Below are 18,095 nucleotides of genomic sequence, written 5' to 3'. Positions count from 1 at the left end.
TTAACAGTCAACTGTACTGCACTGAAAATGCAGTTAATGCATTAACGGTGGGACAGGTAAACAGATATGATAAACTGGTAGCCTATTGCACTATTCAGATTGACCAGCATTAGCAATGGGAACTGCAATTCGACTTCAACAAGTATAGCAGCCTATAATGTCTCCATCGCACTTGTTATGCACATTGTCCTGATCTTGTCCAGTTTGGTGCTGGAAGATAGGTTATGCTTCTCTGGGGTTATTTGACGGAGGCTATGCTACCTATCTTTTTGCTTTAGGAATAGGCCCACATGCTGTAGAAAAAAAGGCTATAAGCCTAAAACAGGTAGGCCTATATTGGTTCTGTTGGTTAGTTCTTATTTTCTGATGAATAGGCATATGCCTATATAAAACGTTATCACAGAACTTTTCCTCTAACTGATAAAACTTACAATCACTCAAAATATTATTGAATATTAGCCTACAGTTGCTTGACTAGGCTATCCTTAATATGATGACGACTAATCAAAAAAAGATTATATCAATCAATCCACTAGTTCCAAAAATGTCAGGTAGTCATACTATAATATCCTATCAGTCTGTTATAGAATCCCTATAAAGTTGTTTGTGTCATGTGGAACATGATATTGTAAATGTATAGTTACCTACAGCAAACTGCTTAAATCCAAGTCTTCTTTTTTTTTTTCATGTCTTCTTGATTTAGGTCTACAATGGCAAATGCCAGATATGCTGGTCCATTTTTATCCCAGTGGGCCTGTCTAACTTGTATTGTTTTGTTGTTGCACAAAATGATAATTATCTGTCTAATAATGGGGGCCTCGAGGAAAAAAATGGGCTGTTGTGGGGGCCTCTAGGAAAAAAATAGGCCGGTGTGTTAGAAATGCCAGAGCTGATTTCTGGTCACAGTCTGCCCCTGACTGCGGCCTGGGTTATGTGAGTGTTAATGTTATGTAAGCATGTGATGTTATGATGAGAAGCAAGGTTGGGTTGCATTGCTGTGCAACATGCTAGTGTTCTACCAAGATTCAGACCCCAAACTCTTATTTCCACAGAAAAAAACTTTATGTAAACAATACTTTATAGACAAAATATGTACAACAAGCAACCTTCTGTTATGTCCCAAAATGAAAATCCCAAGTACCTCATCCTATACAAAACGAACATTTTGCTGTAGCATTACATTCACTCTCCTCTCTTTGCCACAGCCTCAATAATTGATACAAATACATTTTGGCATCTGCCATAATTTGTCTGCTTTAAGCAAAAGATCAGGCCAGAAATTGACCAGACCCGAAATGAATAATGAGCATGATGCAAATCAGGTCTAGCACAATGCTATGTACACGTTCTCTTGGCAAACAGCAAAATGGCCATCTAAAATTCCCTCCCTCTAGTTACAATGCAAATACACTCTGTAGGTCATGTATCAAAAATAGAGATGTACAAGTAGTATAAACAAAATAATTACAAGACATTACCTCACAAGAACTACTTGCACGAATGGTAGTGACTTACAAACTCAAAACTAAAATGCATAACTGAATGCATCACTCCTCTATTTACATGAGTGACACATATCAGGTCCGGTGACACCATCCGGACTTTTTCTAAAGAATAAAATCCAGTGGAGTCCATTTAGTTGCAAGGTAGGGTACACTTGGTGGGTGAAGAGGGAGCAATGGATTTTGTGACAACCCTGGTCAACATAAACCAGAGACGTATTTGGTAGCGTTCTGGTCTAAAGGCGGGTCCGTTGCAGTTTCAGATGCAGAAAATGTGGATCCTCCGGTCGCACGTCTAAATCACATAGAACCTCAAGCAGCATCTACAGGGGTTTTGTTAAATTATTACATTCAATACAGACCGGTGTGTGTGCAAAGGGCAGGGCTGAATGGCTGGGGGCTGTGCTGTCTGCTCATCAAAGTCAGGGTTTAACTCTGACATTCAACACAAGTGCAGGGAAGCCATCCCCACAGTAAGTCCCTCTCTTAACCACTTTTGTCATGTCCTTGTGTTGACCAGCTCTTCACAGTGACTCAGAGTCTTGCAACAGGTCATCTGTGAGCCTCCATAGGGTCAGAGCTTCAGTGCTAACTGGCTCCAAGGTTGATCTGTGGGCTGGTTTGGAGGGTTGTGGCCACCGGGTTTGTGTGTGACAGTTGTTGTTTGCTCTCAAAGGGAGAGTGTGGGCTGCTGTTGCTGAGGGAGACAAACTGGTGCTCTCGTGTTTGTCCTTGCTAACCTAGACGCCTTCCAGCAGGCGATCCGTTCAAACCCAAACATTCATAGAGCAGGGTGCAAACACAAAAGTGCATCAGTTTTTGGATTCCAAGTTCATGGGGGGGCTTGTTTTAAAGCTTGGAGGAGGGTTGGTGAGTCCATGGGTGCTTGGTAGAGTGTCGGGGAACCTGCCCTGGGAGACATTACTAAATTTTGAGGTATTTTCTCTGGAGACAAGCTGGCTGCTGAGACATTCATGCCCGGGTACAAAAAGGGCATGCCCCCTGGGAACCAGCACTTCTCCATCATGGGCCACGATGCAGCTGCTTGGGGGATGAGGTAGAAGGGCACGCAGAGGGGGGTCTGGTGTTGGGAGAAGCTCATGTAGCTGTGATGGCTGCTAACCACCTGCCCAGAGGAAGACTCGTCCTCTGAGTAGTCAGCTTTTAACCTCTTGGCCTGGGGCTCGGCACCCTCCTGCTTGACGCCACCTCCTGCCATCCTCTCAGCCAGAGCATATTTGAGCTCCCCCTCCTTGCCGTAGTAGCTTGAGCGTTGGGCCTTGAGGTCCCGTTTCTCGTGTTCCCCTCCATAGCCGCTGTCAGTGTCTGTGTCATTGCCACTCTGCTCTCCATGTCCGTGGGGGTATGTCCTTTGAATGACAGACACAAAGTTCTTGGGGTGCCCCTCCTTGCCCTTAGGCATCTGACCAGCAGGCTTCTCCATGCTATCGATGGGTTTGTGGGTGGGCTCTTCGGACCGGGGGCTGAATGGACCCTGGAGCACCTCTGATGCTACTTTGTGGAGGTGGCTGATCATTTCAGAGGGGGTCAGGTGGTCTCTGCTGCTCCCCTGGTTAGCCAGGTACTGGAGGACCTCCTTAGCACAGACATGGAAGCCAGAGCGGAACATCTCCTCACTGTTCTCTGAGCGGACACTTCTCTGATCACCTGAGAGAAACAAAGTAATATCAGGTATTAGGTTCATATTTAATAATGCTACAGTTTTGGCAATGAAAAAGGTTACTTGTTTTATTTCTTTCTTAATGGGAAAGATACAATTTTAGCTTTGATTGAGCAGCATCGTCTTGATGGTATGGCCTGTCAATAATAAGTAATACCATTGATCGGGGAAAAAGAGTGTAGCCCATAATAAAATGAACTCAAGGTATCAAACTTACTGATTTGCAATGCAATGATTTTCTGCTGCTGCTGTTCCAGGAGAGTGCTCAGGGCTTTCACATGCTTCAGGGTGAGTTCCAACACCACAGCTTTCTCCAAATGGCCTAGAGTCTAAAACAGGAAGACCTTGATAAGCATGTTGATCTTTCTTATATAACAGTTTTAGCAGCTGAACAGAAGACAAACTGCCACAGGGTAGGGAGGCAGGCAATCTGCACACACCAACGCAATGCAGTACATTTAAGACATAGTTTATCAACATATTGTTTATGTAAATTGTTTTGAAAGGGTTTGAGGCAATATGCTAGGCAGTTAATTCAATTATTACAATTAACCAAACTTTTCAATCGGATAATATGAAATAGTGTTGATGTAATAATAATAAACAAGTTATTTACATTACGAAAAAAATAATAATAATACGTTGCCTTTTGGATTAAGGAATCAGACTAATTAAGGCATTGATTTGGACAAACAAATTAATCATGAACAACCAGGTGGCGCTTTTGCATTCCTATTACACAGTCAGTAGTAGTAGGCTACACATTAAATTAGTACTCACTGTGAGTTTGAGATGTTCTGGCAATAAATCCTTCAGTTGGGCAATGCATTCATTGATTCTGTCACGTCTTTTCTTCTCAATCAATCGGTGGGGTAACTTGTATGTCTCCTGTGGGAGAAATAAAAGTACATTTGTTAGTCAATGTGTAAAATGTATTCAATAGGGTATAAGAAATAATAAATTGCCGACAAAAGTAAATCTAAGATGTACAAAATGTTTTAATAAGTAAAGAACATAAGCATACCTTACTGTCTTCCACGCGCTTCATTCCCTTTCGGTGTTTGTACACGTACTTTGGGAAATCCTTTCTATAGGGCAAAAATAATAGAAAATATTGATAAGAAGTCATGCTTATATTGTTTTTTAAAATTATTATTTACATAAGAATACTATGTTGTTTTGCAGTGTTAAAATGCATACATTGTAAGCTGTTTCTGGGGGCTTACCCTTGCATGTCTGCCATCTCCTGCGAGTGGTGTTTTGCCATACAAGGAGGAGGTTGCGCACTTGTAATCCTCTCCATTTTGCGTCTTTATGAAATCCAAATATTGGTCTCCAAACAATTCAATCTTAAAACTAGGCTTCAGTTGTCTTTCAATATTCAGCTAATATTGTCATCTGAGAAAAAATGTAGTTTATTCTTATTGCTAAAATTATTGTCATGTTATTCTATTCAATAGTGAACACTTTTTCTATAAAGAATATTATTTCATCAGGCTATTGCTTTGCAGAGACTGTCAATGTGATGTTGTCACTCTGAGATCCAAGCACAGCAGTAGTTCAGATGCTCTACTCCCGGGTAAATGTGTGATAGAGGGGTGGTTTGGTCTACGTGTTAAATAAACCCTGTGACTAGACACGTCTCTCCGTTGGAGAGCTGATCTACCTCCGTCACATGAGCCTCACGTGTTGGACGGTGCTTTCAAGCCATCTAGAGTACAACCCATTTCTGTAGTTAAAGAGGATCTGCACGAGAATGGCCCTCCCTCTTATTCTAGCAGGCTGTGTCCCGTGTACCACCATGCTACGAGAACATAAGACAACTCTAGGCAGAACGTGCAAGTATATGTTTACTATATAGAAAGTAGGGCAGAATTCCTTACACACTTAGCCTTATAGACTACTCTTTGTTATTACTGTATGTTCTACATTCCAGCTTCTGTTCCATGTACAACTTTCATATGCATAATAATGACATGGCATATATAAAGTTATTATAGGAAAGTTTTAGAATTAAGATACAATAGATGCATTATCACATTCCTGTTATTCTATAATCATATGCAGAATAGTGGTTTATAGGGGAGAGAAGGTAAGCTACTGGTTCTATGGCTTAATTTTATCACAATTGAGAATATATCCACAGAAAATTTGCAGGGAAGAACATATAACTTTTCATTCGCGTGTAGTCTCACATATTCAACTTGTGTCAGTGTGAGGGTTAAAATCTGCAATTATCGGTAGAAGCAATAACAACGGTAAAAAAAAACGAGGGATGGGGCTGGAGAAATGTAACCAATCTCAAATTCATAGACAGAGCTATTAATGCAAGAACTGACCATCCATTATAACATTACAGTTTTAACCATGTTTTGAGGCTATATAGTGTTTGTTTACATTTACATTGTTTACAAACATTGGAGTAAAACAAGCTTATCGGTTGGGTTGTGATGGGGTATTCCACAGTTGAACTAAACTCATCAGGTATTTATAAGCTGTATTCTTCAAAAATCAAAGGGTAGGCCTACATATGTATAAGTATGTTAATGCAAAAGTAATGTATATTAATGTATACGTCCAAAAATGGATGTAGCAATTGCAAATTGCCCATTTAAAACAAAAATGTTTATGAATGTTTTTTTTTCCTTCATGATGTGAAAATAGTATTTCATATATTTCTCTTTAAGTATTATCTTTAGTAGGTTTTCAATTTTAGGTTTAGATAAAGCCTATATAGGCCTGCCTGTGTCCATGACAATAATTCATAATAAACCAATCCACCTAACCTAAGAGTAGACTACAGTCAATATGTAAACTATTATATAAAACTGTAATGCCCCGTGGGAATAGTTATTTGGTGTGGTGCATAGCCTAATGTTTTATTTTCCCCACGCTGCTCTGTATTCTCGCATGTGCCAATAGGCTCAGAGTGGACACGGTTTCCACACATTAATAATTTGAGTCTACACGTGCACCTGCAGATGGATGATTTTGTTGATCGGTTTGTTACCTGCTGCACTGAGCTGTCACGTTGAGCTCCAACATGGCCACGCGAACCGAAACCAGCTCCCTGCCACTGACGTCATACACTATAGAGCTGAGCGTGCCGGTCTACCTAGTGGCCACACACCACACACATGTATGTTCCCAGCAAGGACAACAGATATTTTCATGGCAGATAATTACAAATAGCATAGTAGGCTTACACTGTAGTATGATATGTCTGGACAATATACCTAGATTAGAAGGTTGATAAACAGGGGAGGACTGGCCATCTGACATTTTGGGCAAATACCAGATGGGCTGGTCCATTTTTAGCCCAGTGGGCCTGTCTAACTTGTTTTTTTGTTGCTCAAACTGATCATTATCTGGCTAATAAGGGGGTGGGGGGGGGGGGGGGGGGGGGGGGGGGGGGGTTGTCCGGTTTGGGGGCCTCAATGTTAGAAATGCCAAGGTTGATTTTTTTTGGTCCCAGTCCGCCACTGTAGATAAATATAGAACAGACCAGGTCTCTAATTTGGAATCCATTAGTGTCACGTTCCTGACCTGTTTTCCGTTGTTTTTGAACTTTGTTTAGTTGGTCAGGACGTGAGCTGGGTGGGTAGTCTATGTTATGTGTTTCTATGTTGGGTTAAATGTGTTGCCTGATATGGTTCTCAATTAGGGGCAGGTGTTTGACGTTTCCTCTGATTGAGAACCATATTAAGGTAGGCTGTTCTCACTGTTTGTTTGTGGGTGATTGTTCCTGTGTCTGTGTCTACCACACGGGACTGTTTCGTTTGTTCGTTCGTTTGGCTAGTCTTTCCTGTTCGTGCGTTCTTCGTGTCTATGTAAGTTCTCAAGTTCAGGTCTGTCTACGTCGTTTTGTTGTTTTGTTTCTATTCAAGTGTTCTTCGTATGTTCGTCTTTGCTTTAATAAATATTCATTATGTCTACATACCTCGCTGCGTGTTGGTCCGATCCATGCTCCTCCTCGTCCGAGGAGGAGGAATATGACGAACGTTACAATTAGCCTATTCAAAATATTCCATAGTTTATTACAATATGTTTACAGTGCATTCGGAAAGTATTCAGACCCCTTGACTTTTTACATTTTTTTTTACGTTACAGTCTTATTCTAAAATATATATATATCTTTTTTTAAACTAATCAATCTACACACAATGTCCCATATTAACAAAGTGAAAACAAGATTTTAGAAATTTTGCAAATTTAATACAAATATTAAACAGAAATAGCTGATTTACATAAATATTCAGACCCTTTGCTATGAGACTCAAAATTGAGCGCAGGAGAATCTGTTTCCATTGATCACCCTTGAGATGTTTCTACAACTTGATTAGACTCCACCTGTGGTAAATTCAATTGATTGGACATGATTTGGAAAGGCACACACCTGTCTATATAAGGTCCCACAGTTGACAGTGCATGTCAGAGCAAAATCCAAGCCATGAGGTTGAAGTAATTGTCTGTAGAGCTCTAAGACATGATTGTGTGGAGGCACAGATCTGGGGAAGGGTACCACAACATTTCTGCAGCTTTGAAGGTCACTAAGAACACAGTCGCCTCCATCATTCTTAAATGGAAGAAGTTTGGAACCACCAAGACTCTTCCTAAAGCTGGCCGCCCAGCCAAACTGAGCAATCGGGCCTTGGGCCTTGGTCAGGGAGGTGACCAAGAACCCAATGGTCACTCTGACAGAGCTCTAGAGGTTCCTCTGTGGAGATGAGTGAACCTTCCAGAAGGACAACCATCTCTGCAGCACTCCATCAATCAGGCATTTATGGTAGAGTGGCCAGACGGAAGCAACTCCTCAGTAAAAAGGCACATGACAGCCTGCTTGGAGTTTGCCAAAAGGCACCTAAAGGAGTCGGACCATGAGAAACAAGATTCTCTGGTCTGATGAAACCAAGATTGAACTCTTTGAGCTGAATGCCAAATGTCACATCTGCAGGAAAGCTGGCACCATCTCTACGGTGAAGCATGGTGGTGGCAGCATCGTGCTGTGGAAACATCCCCACAGCACGATGCTGCCACCACCATGCTTCACTGGGAGACTAGTCAGGATTGAGGGAAAGATGAACGGAGCAAAGTAGAGAGAGATCATTGATGAAAACCTGCTCGAGCACTCAGGTCCTTAGACTGGGGCAAGGGTTCACCTTCGAACAGGACAAAAACCCTAAGCACACAGCCAAGACAATGCAGGAGTGGCCTCGGGACAAGTTTCTGAATGTCCTTGAGTGGCCCAGCCAGAGCCCGGACTTGAACCCAATCTAACATCTCTGGAGAGACCTGAAATAGCTGTGCAGCAACGCTCCCTCTCCAACCTGACAGAGCTTGAAAGGATCTGCAGTGAAGAATGGGCGAAACTCCCCCAATACAGATGTGCCAAGCTTGTAGCGTTATACCCAAGAAGACTTTACGCTGTAATGGCTGCCAAAGGTTTTTTATTTATTTCACCTTTATTTAACCAGGTAGGCTAGTTGAGAACAAGTTCTCATTTGCAACTGCGACCTGGCCAAGATAAATCAAAGCAGTTCAACATATACAACAACGCAGAGTTACACATGGACTAAACAAACATACAATCAATAGTACAGCAGAAAAATATATATACAGCATGTGCAAATGAGGTAGGATAAGAGAGGTAAGGCAATAAATAGGCCATGGTGGCAAAGTAATTACAATATAGCAATTAAACACTGGAATGGTAGGATGTGCAGAACATTTTTGCAGTTCGTTCCAGTCATTGGCTGCAGAGAACTGGAAGGAGAGGCAGCCAAAGGAAGAATTGGCTTTGGGGGTGACCAGTGAGATATACCTGCTGGAGTGCATGCTACGGGTGGATGCTGCTGTGGTGACCAGTGAGCTGAGATAAGGCGGGGCTTTACCTAGCAGAGACTTGTAGATGACCTGGAGCCAGTGGGTTTGGCAACGAGTATGAAGCGAGGGCCAGCAAACAAGAGCATACAGGTCGCAGTGGTGGGTAGTATATGGGGCTTTGGTGACAAAACGGATGGCACTGTGATAGACTGCATCCAATTTGTTGAGTAGAAAGGTGCTTCAACAAAGTACTGAGCAAAGTGTGAATACTTATGTAAACGTAATATTTCATTTTTTTCCCCCTAAATTCTAAAAACCTGTTTTTGCTTTGTCATTATGGGGTATTGTGTGTAGATTGATGACGGAAAAAACAAAATGTAACAAAAGTCAAGGGGTCTGAAAACTTTACGAAGGCACTGTACATACAAATAATGGTGTGTATTGTCAGTATGGACAGAATATGAATAGAAAATGTGTGTACAGCAGTATATAGGATGAGCAATGACTAGAGTAGAGTACATACCATTTATATAATACCTTTTCATATTTTATTCTATTTGATATACATGAAGTAAGTGAAACAGTTTGTAAACATTTTTTTAGTGACCAGTCTCTAAGGTGCAGGGTAGAGTATCAGGTGGTAGCCGGCTAGAACAGTGACTAAGACTAGTAGTGACTGTTTAACAGTCTGATGGCCTGGAGATAGAAGCTGTTTCTCAGTCTCTCTGTCCCAGCTTTGATGCACATTTACTGTCTCTGCCTTGTAGATGGTAGCGGGGTGAACAGGCTGTGGCTTGGGTGGCTGAGGTCCTTGATGATCTTCCTGTGACACTGGGTGCTGTTGATGTCCTGGAGGGCAGGCAGTGTGCCCCCGGTGATACATTGGGCTGACTGCACCACTCTCTGGAGAGCCCTGCAGTTACGGACGGTGCAATTGCCATACCAGGCGATGATACAGCCCGACAGGATGCTCTCAATTGTGCATTTGTAGAAGTTTGTGAGGGTCAATAATTATATCACACCTATCTTTTTGAGAGCAAAAATATATAACTTGTTAAACAAAATCTATTTCTCTGAGCAATTGTATTACCAAAAAAGAATACAATTTCCCAATTTTTTGGAGCATACAATACACAGTGCCTTCAGAAAGTATTTATACCCCTTGAGTTATTCCACATTATGTTGTGCTACAGCCTGAATCCAAAATGGATTACATCGTTTTTCCCCCCTCACCCATCTACACACACTACCCCGTAATGACAAAGTGAAAACATGTATTTAGAAATTTTTGCAAATTTATTGAAATTAAATACAGAAATATCTCATTTACATAAGTATTCACACCCCTGAGTCAATCATTTGTAGAAGCACCTTTGGCAGCGATTACAGCTGTGAGTCTTTCTGGAGAAAATATTCTTTATTCTGTTCAAAATTCAAAGCTCTGTCAAATTGGTTGTTGATCAATGCTAGACAACCATTTTCAAGTTCTGCCATGGATTTTCAAGCAAATTTCAGTCAAAACTAACTTGGCCACTCAGGAACATTCACTGTCTTCTTGGCAAGCAACTCCAGTGTATATTTGTCCTTGTGTTTTACGTTATTGCCCTGCCGAAAGCTGTTTGGTGAAAAGCAGATTGAAGCAGGTTTTCCTCTAGGATTTTGCCTGTGATTAGCTCTATTCTGTTTCTTTTTTAACCTGAAAAACTCCCCAGTCCAAATCGATTACAATCATACACAACTTGATGCAGCTACCACTATGCTTGAAAATATGGAGAGTGGTACTCGGTAATGTGCATTCAGGACAAAAAGTTAATTGCTTTGCCACATTTTTTGTAGTACTTTAGTGCATTGTTGCAAACAGGATGCATGTTTTGGAATATTAATATTCTATACAGGCTTCCTTCTTTTCACTCTGTCAATTAGGTTAGTATTGTGGAGTAACTACAATGTTGTTGATCCATCCTCAATTTTCTCCTACCACAGCCATTAAACTCTGTAACTGTTTTAAAGTCATGATTGGCCTCATGGTGAAATCCCTGAGTGGTTTTCTTCCTCTCCGGCAACTGTGTTAGGAAGGACACTTATGTCTTTGTAGTGACTGGGTGTATTGATACACCATCCACAATGTAATTAATAACTTCACCATGTTCAAAGGGATATTCAATGTTTTTTAACCCCCCTTTAAAAATAGGTGCCCTTCTTTGCGAGGCATTGGAAAACCCCTCTGGTCTTTGTAGTTGAATCTGTGTTTGAAATTCACTGCTCGACTTAGGGACCTTACAGATAATTGTATGAGTGGGGTACAGAGATGAGTCAGTATTATACAATTATTTTAAACACTATTATTGCACACAGATTGAGTCCATGCAACTTAGTATGTGACTTGTTAAGAACATTTTTACTCCTGTGCTTACACTGAACAAAAATATAAACGCAGCATGTAAAGTTTTGGTCCCATGTTTCATGAGTTTAAAAAAAAGCTTATTTATCTCAAATATTGTGCACAAATTGGTTTACATCCCTGTTAGTGAGCATTTCTCCTTTGCCAAGTAGTCCATCCACCTGACAGTGGTGGCATATCAAGAAGCTGATTAAACAGCATGATCATTACACAGGTGCACCTTGAAAAAAAATGAAAAACAATTACAATTTGACATTATGGGGTATTGTGTGTAGGCCAGTGACATTTTAAATTCAGGCTGTAACAACAAAATGTATAAAAAAGTCAATTGGTGTGAATACTTTCTGAAGGCACTGTAGCTCAGTATTTGTATTATTTATTGTATACATCATTTTTTGTTCATTTTTTTCAAGGGTGTCTAATTTTGGAGGTTGAAAATTGTCAAATTCACACACTTATCAAGAGAACATCCCTGGTCATCCCTACTGCCTCTGATCTGGCGGACTCACCAAACACAAATGCTTTGTTTGTAAATGATGTCTGAGTGTTGGAGTGAGCCCCTGGCTGTCCGTAAATAAAAAACAAACAAGAAAATGGTGACATCTGGTTTGCTTAATATAAGGAATTTGAAATGATTTATACTTTTACTTTTGATTCTGAAGCATATTTTAGCAATAACATTTACTTTCGATACTTAAATCTATTTAAAACAAAAGACTTTAACTCAAGTAATATTTTACTGAGTGTCTTTCACTTGAATAATTTTCTATTAAGCTATCTTCACTTTTACTCAAGTATGATAATTGGGTACTTTTTCCACCACTGCTGTTTAATAAACCTTAGGTATGTGGAAAATACTGCAGGAAAGTCCACCGATGAAGCTGGACAATTAAACGCTCCTTTTGTGCCTTTGATTTGGTTACTCTGTAAACTTGCTGATGTTCTCGAGTCTACAGACACGCACAAGTCTATTCATATTTTATTTAACATGCTCCGTTTCTCTGAATAACTAAATTGTCACCCTGAGAGGAGGATATGAATCTCCAACACTCGTCTGTGCACCAGCATATCCGCATATACTATATACTGTGTATAAATTCTTCAATATTTGTGCCAATACTTACAAAGAGTTGACTACAAATAAAGTAATATTTATTTAACAGAAGCAGACACTGCATAAGTAGGTGAAAAATGTGGGGAAGTTACCTCTCTGACCTTTGCAGCTAGATTTTTTACAATGGACTACAAGACTGTCCATTTACACAGTGAGCAGAGGGAAAAGAGAAGACTGGACTACAGCTTCCCTTCATACGGTAGCCCAGTAGCATACAGTGTAGTGACAAGATTCAGTGGTGGATGTAAAGGAGAATTACATATATTTTATTAGACAATTCTACATTATTTTACAAGTCTAACAGTGCTTAAATCTTTAAAATTAGTCCTCTGCACATTCATTTTCAGTAACACTGCTTTTAAATTCCACATTACTTTTCTGAAAACATAGGTCCCTATACAAAAAACAATGGCTAAGCAACATAATGCATGCACATGTTTAAAGTACAACAATACAAACCAATAAATAATCATATATCAAATAAACAGCAGAATTGAGAACAGAAATTTGCGCTGAATGATAAAACAAAGGAAAAAGATAGTGGCTTTGTCACAAGTAGTAAATCAGAACCAAAAAACATCTTAAAGGGACAAATGGCACACATAACAGGTGTTATAATTACAAGAGGATCAACCTGGATGACAGATGCTAATAATATGTAGTGCAAGACAATGTGGAAATATGATTAATAAACACATAACAGCACGATGACATTTTACATAATATATTTGTTTGGATGAAGAAAAGCAAGTATCCTAAAAGCTTTAAATGCCAGTTTTACATAAGAAAGCAAATACCATAAAATAGTAAAAGATAGGACACAATCTTATTTGCAGAAATGAAACTGAAAACAAGACCTATACTAGCTCTCAGACAATATACTATCTTTATGAAGTGCATTTAAGACTTTTTATGCAACCTTCTGAAAGAAATAAAACAAGTAAAATCAGAAAGGCCAGAACAATACATGTAACTTAATCTGTCCGACCAACTGCTATTCTACATGGAGTCATTTCCATATGTGAAGTCTAACAACAGGTCCCTATTTCATTTAAAAGCAAAATAATACAAAATAAAGCTCCCATGTGGAAAAAAGTTCTGTCCCTATTAAATAAGACATTACTTTAGGAACAACTTAAATTCTCACACCAAGGAGTTTGCATATTAAAGTAGTGATATTGCACAAGATACAAAAATAAGACATTAAATACTGCTTGCTATACCAGTAGTAAATACAAAAAGATGTTTATTTCCATGTCTCCCAGTGCCATTTCACGTCGGACTACATCTTCCTGTGTCCGGTACAGCTCTGCTGCAGGGCCGTCGCCAGAACGAATCAGTTGGACAGGCATTTCATTCCTATAGGCGGGTCCATTTTTTTCACGGGACCTCCTGTGTGCACGCGCTTTCACAAATTTTGTTGATGGGTGTTATAATAAAGGCCATAGGCAGCTCGTGAGTTTCAAGTTTGGGGAAGCTTACAATTTATCCCGCCATTTCTACCTATCTGGGTATAAGTTATGATTATTTGTATATGCACATTTTCGTGGAACAGTTTCATTTCAATAATAACGTTTTTGTTTCTCAAATTTATTTTTACGTGGTTAATCATACAAATCTGAATTAAAATGATAAAAATCTAAAAGTTAAAATTCAACTAATGCAAGAGCACCTGCCTCTGCCAAATTGACACATTGATACACCGTGATCCATTGGCGGCTAAAGAAATTAATAAAAAACATGAGCTGGCGCACACCCAGAAAACGTATTTTGTGTGGAGGTGGTGACTAATGACAAATAAACTATATAAATAAAGAGAGTCACGCCGAAACGTTGGTGATTTACCCAATAAATTACTGAGAGTTTATATATGGAGTGTGCGACTCCCTTTATTTTTTATAGTTTATAGGCTAAAGAAATTAACACAGAGTTCAGAGATAGCCTATAGGCCAATGCAGCACTAGGCCAACAACTTCCATCGTCAACTAAGTAAAATACATAGGGGTAAAGCGACAAATAAAAACAGTAGAAAATATCCTGAAGAAAATGCAGGTTCTTTCAATCACATTCATCGCTCTACTGTGCCTGCCTGCCTCTCTATCTATCTCTCTATCTCTCTATCTCTCTATCTCTCTATCTCTCTATCTATCTATCTATCTATCTATCTATCTATCTATCTATCTATCTATCTATCTATCTATCTGTCTTGACTTGCTAGTGCAGTGAAGTGCAACATTGTATCAACTCAGCAGGTTGGCGTGCTCAGGCGCTCCCTCAACGTTATCAGGACAGAGAAACCACTCACATTCTCATTGCTCACAGCACTCAAAACAAAATACAATGACAAAACTCCTAAAATGATGGTTATGAAATAAACCAAAACTTGTTTCTCACAAGTGTAGCAGGTTGTGAACTCTGTAAACAATGTTTCCACTCCGAGAATGAGAACAGTAAATGACTGCAATATATGCACTAACAGAAATGAATGTAACCAAATGACAGAGATTAATGGTACATTTACTAGGCCTACTGGTTACATATGTAATGGAGAATTTATCAAAATAAACAATCATAGGGAAAACCATTCACACAATGAAACAATGAATGTGCAAGAATTCACGGGAGACAGCGGAGCATATTCTGAAGAGCTGAGTGCATGCATTCTGGAGAGAGACGCCCATATCTTCGCCACACCCCCCTCCGCTTCTTGTCTCAACATTTTAAATTATACTCAAGACACATTATCTTCACACATTTTAGATGTTTTTCCGCTGACAGCCACAATTCAATAATCAGCTAGGCATATTGCCACGTGCTCTGCCCAAATTGCTGGCTTTCCAAATAGGCATAGGCCTATGCACTTGTGTTTTGAAATAATCCGCAGCTATCTAAAAGAAAAATAAACTAATGATCCTCTGTAGCTAAGTCATGATCTCTGGTAAAGTATTTATTATTATTTTATTTAGACAGGAGTCATTATATAATTTTGGCAAAACATCAATTTACTTTAGGGGAAGCTACTATTCGAATAGTGCACTGTTTACCCACCAACTTTTCTTTGTAATTCGCAAGTGGCTGAAACCAGATGTCTGTATATAATGACGAGATGCTCATGTCTCCGCCCTAACAGTGCGAGTCATTGTCCCAAAGGTGGGAATGCAGGCGACAAGCTTAGGTCTGCATATTATCCCCATAGAAACGCATTCAGGACAGATTTCTGGCGAGAGTGAGCCCTCTTGCTTCACCTCTGCCTATCTGCTGAAACCATCGAGCGAAACAGCGCCACTCTGTATTACTACGTGTAGCCCATGTATCTGATGCTGTCTGGCCAGAGAAAGTATGACATGCCATACTCCTTTTGTTCAGACAGCATCAGATACATGGTCTACACATACGGAGACAGAGGAGCGCTGTTTCGCTCGCATGCTTTATCTGAGATTGATGCGTCTTTGACTTCTCAGTCAAATAAATTATCAATATTTCAAGGAGGTACGGTAGGGCGGACCAGGCCCCCTACAGCCCGCCCATAACGCCGGCCCTGCTCTGCTGTATTTCAAGTTCACCCAGTAAAGGCCATGTAATGAGAATTCACTTACATTTTTACATAGAAAACATTTGGCACCAATCCCAACTGGACTGGGAAAAGGATGGGTTGCCTGGGCATGGTGAGTGATTTTGTTTGAGTTATACCTTCGTAGGCTAACCTACACAATTATATGACTAGCTAATTCAATGTGCTACGCTTCACACACACATTTGGTAGCTACAGTATATATGCAGGACGGGAGGGACCACTAAGTGAAGACTCTGCAATCTGTTCCCTATGCAAACACAAAGCAGTAGAAGTAGCTCTCCCTGGGTCTTGTGGCTGGATGGGGGGGGGGGGGGGGCTTCCTTGCCTCAGCCTCACGCAGTTTGCTGGGGGTTCGCGTGTTGAGGATGCTGAGGATGACCCAACAGTCCGATCCTCTGTTTCTGCTTCCTCTGCTCTGTCATCTAGAGGACAACACACAGGACAGATGCTAGGTTATTTACTCATTACTTGTATCTGTACATCTGCTACTTTTGTCACGTCTATGGGTGGGATATAGGTTGTCTGTGTCTGACACTTACAGTACCTCCAAATAAGCTGCTACTAAGTTTCTTGTTCAGAGAAACAAAAGTATAAACTGCCCGTGCCTGCAAATTCTGCACAGCAATGTGCTGAGAGCTTTTGGCTTTGATGGGAGGGTTTCAGTGTTTCATATGAAATGTATCCTCCTAGCCTTTCAGAATGTCATCTCCTCTAACAACAAGTAAACCACAGGAAACAAAAGAAAAGACCAAAAGACCAAAAGAAAAGACCAATAGTGAAACTTTCAAGCCAGGCTCATGAGTAATAATGAAAGATGTTGGCCTTTATGGCAATAGGGACAACAACCATTTTAAATCAATGAAAGTTCTAAAACAAACAAAACAAGTTTAACAAAACAAGTTTTTCTTTGTCATCTTAATATTGCAACAGCAATAAAAATACCCTCATAACAATGCTGTTGGTCATCATGAGTTGAGCATTATAACGGAAATCATTATTAGATGTCGGGAAGTGCTAGAAAGAGCAGTATTATAGTATTACGATAGATAGCCATAGGGGTGGCCAATGGCTAAACTCAGTTATAGTAGAATGTGACTCTTTATTTGTGCCACAGCAAACTAATTAAGTACATTTTCATTGGAATGATGTAACAGAGGGAGCTCTTGTTTGGGTCTGTTGTTTGTGAGATGATGGTCTTGTTTGTGAGCCACTTTTGAGTGCCATGGAGCATGCTCACGAACATTCCGGGTAAGGGGGGGGGGGGGGGGGGGGGGCACTGCCCTGATTCTGGGAAAATAAGACTGAAACAATCTAAATGTAAAAGCACAGTTAAGTCTGAATTTGTCGGTCAGCTAAACTCCTAAAGTAACATTTTCAATTTGGTCTATGTTAGTGTACATGTGAAAGAATTTTGAAAAACTAAGTAGACATCAACCAAACAATGATTTATTTATGGAGATATTTAATCCTGAAAAATCAAGGGGAAAGGGTAGTTGTGTCCTCATCTAAACCTTTAGCCACACAACAACCATTTCCTCCTGTCTGGGTCTAGATACCACCCGTATCCTCAAACACTTCTCATTTTATTGAAAGACCAAAATACTATTTTATTTACAAGAAACAGTGTGCCGAGTTTGATGAAATGATTTATGAAAAATGTTATTGAACTGAACAAGGCAAGTTGCCATTAAACACACCAAATGCTACACAAGATATATGGAAAATAAAAATTCTTTTCATATCAATATCTATACAGACTATCATCAGTTCACTTTACGAGGCTAGATGGCCCCCTCACCTGCTCCTTGAGCTCGGTCAGTTGTCCAGAGAGGTTGGAGACTAGCTTCATGGTGGACTCCAGTTTCTCCTGCAGGCTCCTGATCTCATTCTGCTCCCCGTCCGCATCGCTACATACCAGAGACATGGCCCGCATCCGTGGAAACCAGTCCAGGTTGTGCTCCTGGTGAACAGAGGTTATATGTTATTCAAGCATGACTAGA

At 40.2% G+C, this 18,095-nt stretch overlaps 2 protein-coding genes across 3 annotated transcripts in view; both read right to left on the bottom strand.

Moving 5' to 3' along the window:
* Positions 1 to 1,043: 1,043 nt before the first annotated feature.
* LOC120060158 (class E basic helix-loop-helix protein 40-like) lies at positions 1,044 to 4,780 on the bottom strand. Its single transcript, XM_039009280.1, has 5 exons — positions 4,410 to 4,780; positions 4,208 to 4,271; positions 3,964 to 4,071; positions 3,401 to 3,512; positions 1,044 to 3,170 (listed from the first exon to the last, which is right to left on the bottom strand). Exons 1-5 carry the CDS (start codon positions 4,484 to 4,486, stop codon positions 2,335 to 2,337), a joined length of 1,197 nt encoding a protein of 398 aa, XP_038865208.1. The 5' UTR covers positions 4,487 to 4,780; the 3' UTR covers positions 1,044 to 2,334.
* Positions 4,781 to 12,609: 7,829 nt separating this feature from the next.
* Positions 12,610 to 18,095, bottom strand: part of LOC120060148 (inositol 1,4,5-trisphosphate receptor type 1-like) — a 146,040-nt gene continuing 140,554 nt past the window's right edge. For both annotated transcript variants that reach the window (XM_039009258.1, XM_039009268.1), the window contains 2 exons: positions 17,894 to 18,055; positions 12,610 to 16,517 (listed from right to left, as the gene is read on the bottom strand). In XM_039009258.1, the coding sequence (XP_038865186.1) occupies positions 16,428 to 16,517; positions 17,894 to 18,055 (252 nt within the window). In that variant the 3' untranslated portion in view covers positions 12,610 to 16,427. The remainder of the gene's footprint in view (positions 16,518 to 17,893; positions 18,056 to 18,095) is intronic.

Source organism: Salvelinus namaycush, chromosome 2, assembly GCF_016432855.1.
Source record: "Salvelinus namaycush isolate Seneca chromosome 2, SaNama_1.0, whole genome shotgun sequence".
Lineage (NCBI taxonomy): Eukaryota > Metazoa > Chordata > Actinopteri > Salmoniformes > Salmonidae > Salvelinus > Salvelinus namaycush.
This window is presented reverse-complemented; position numbering and strand designations above follow the sequence as displayed.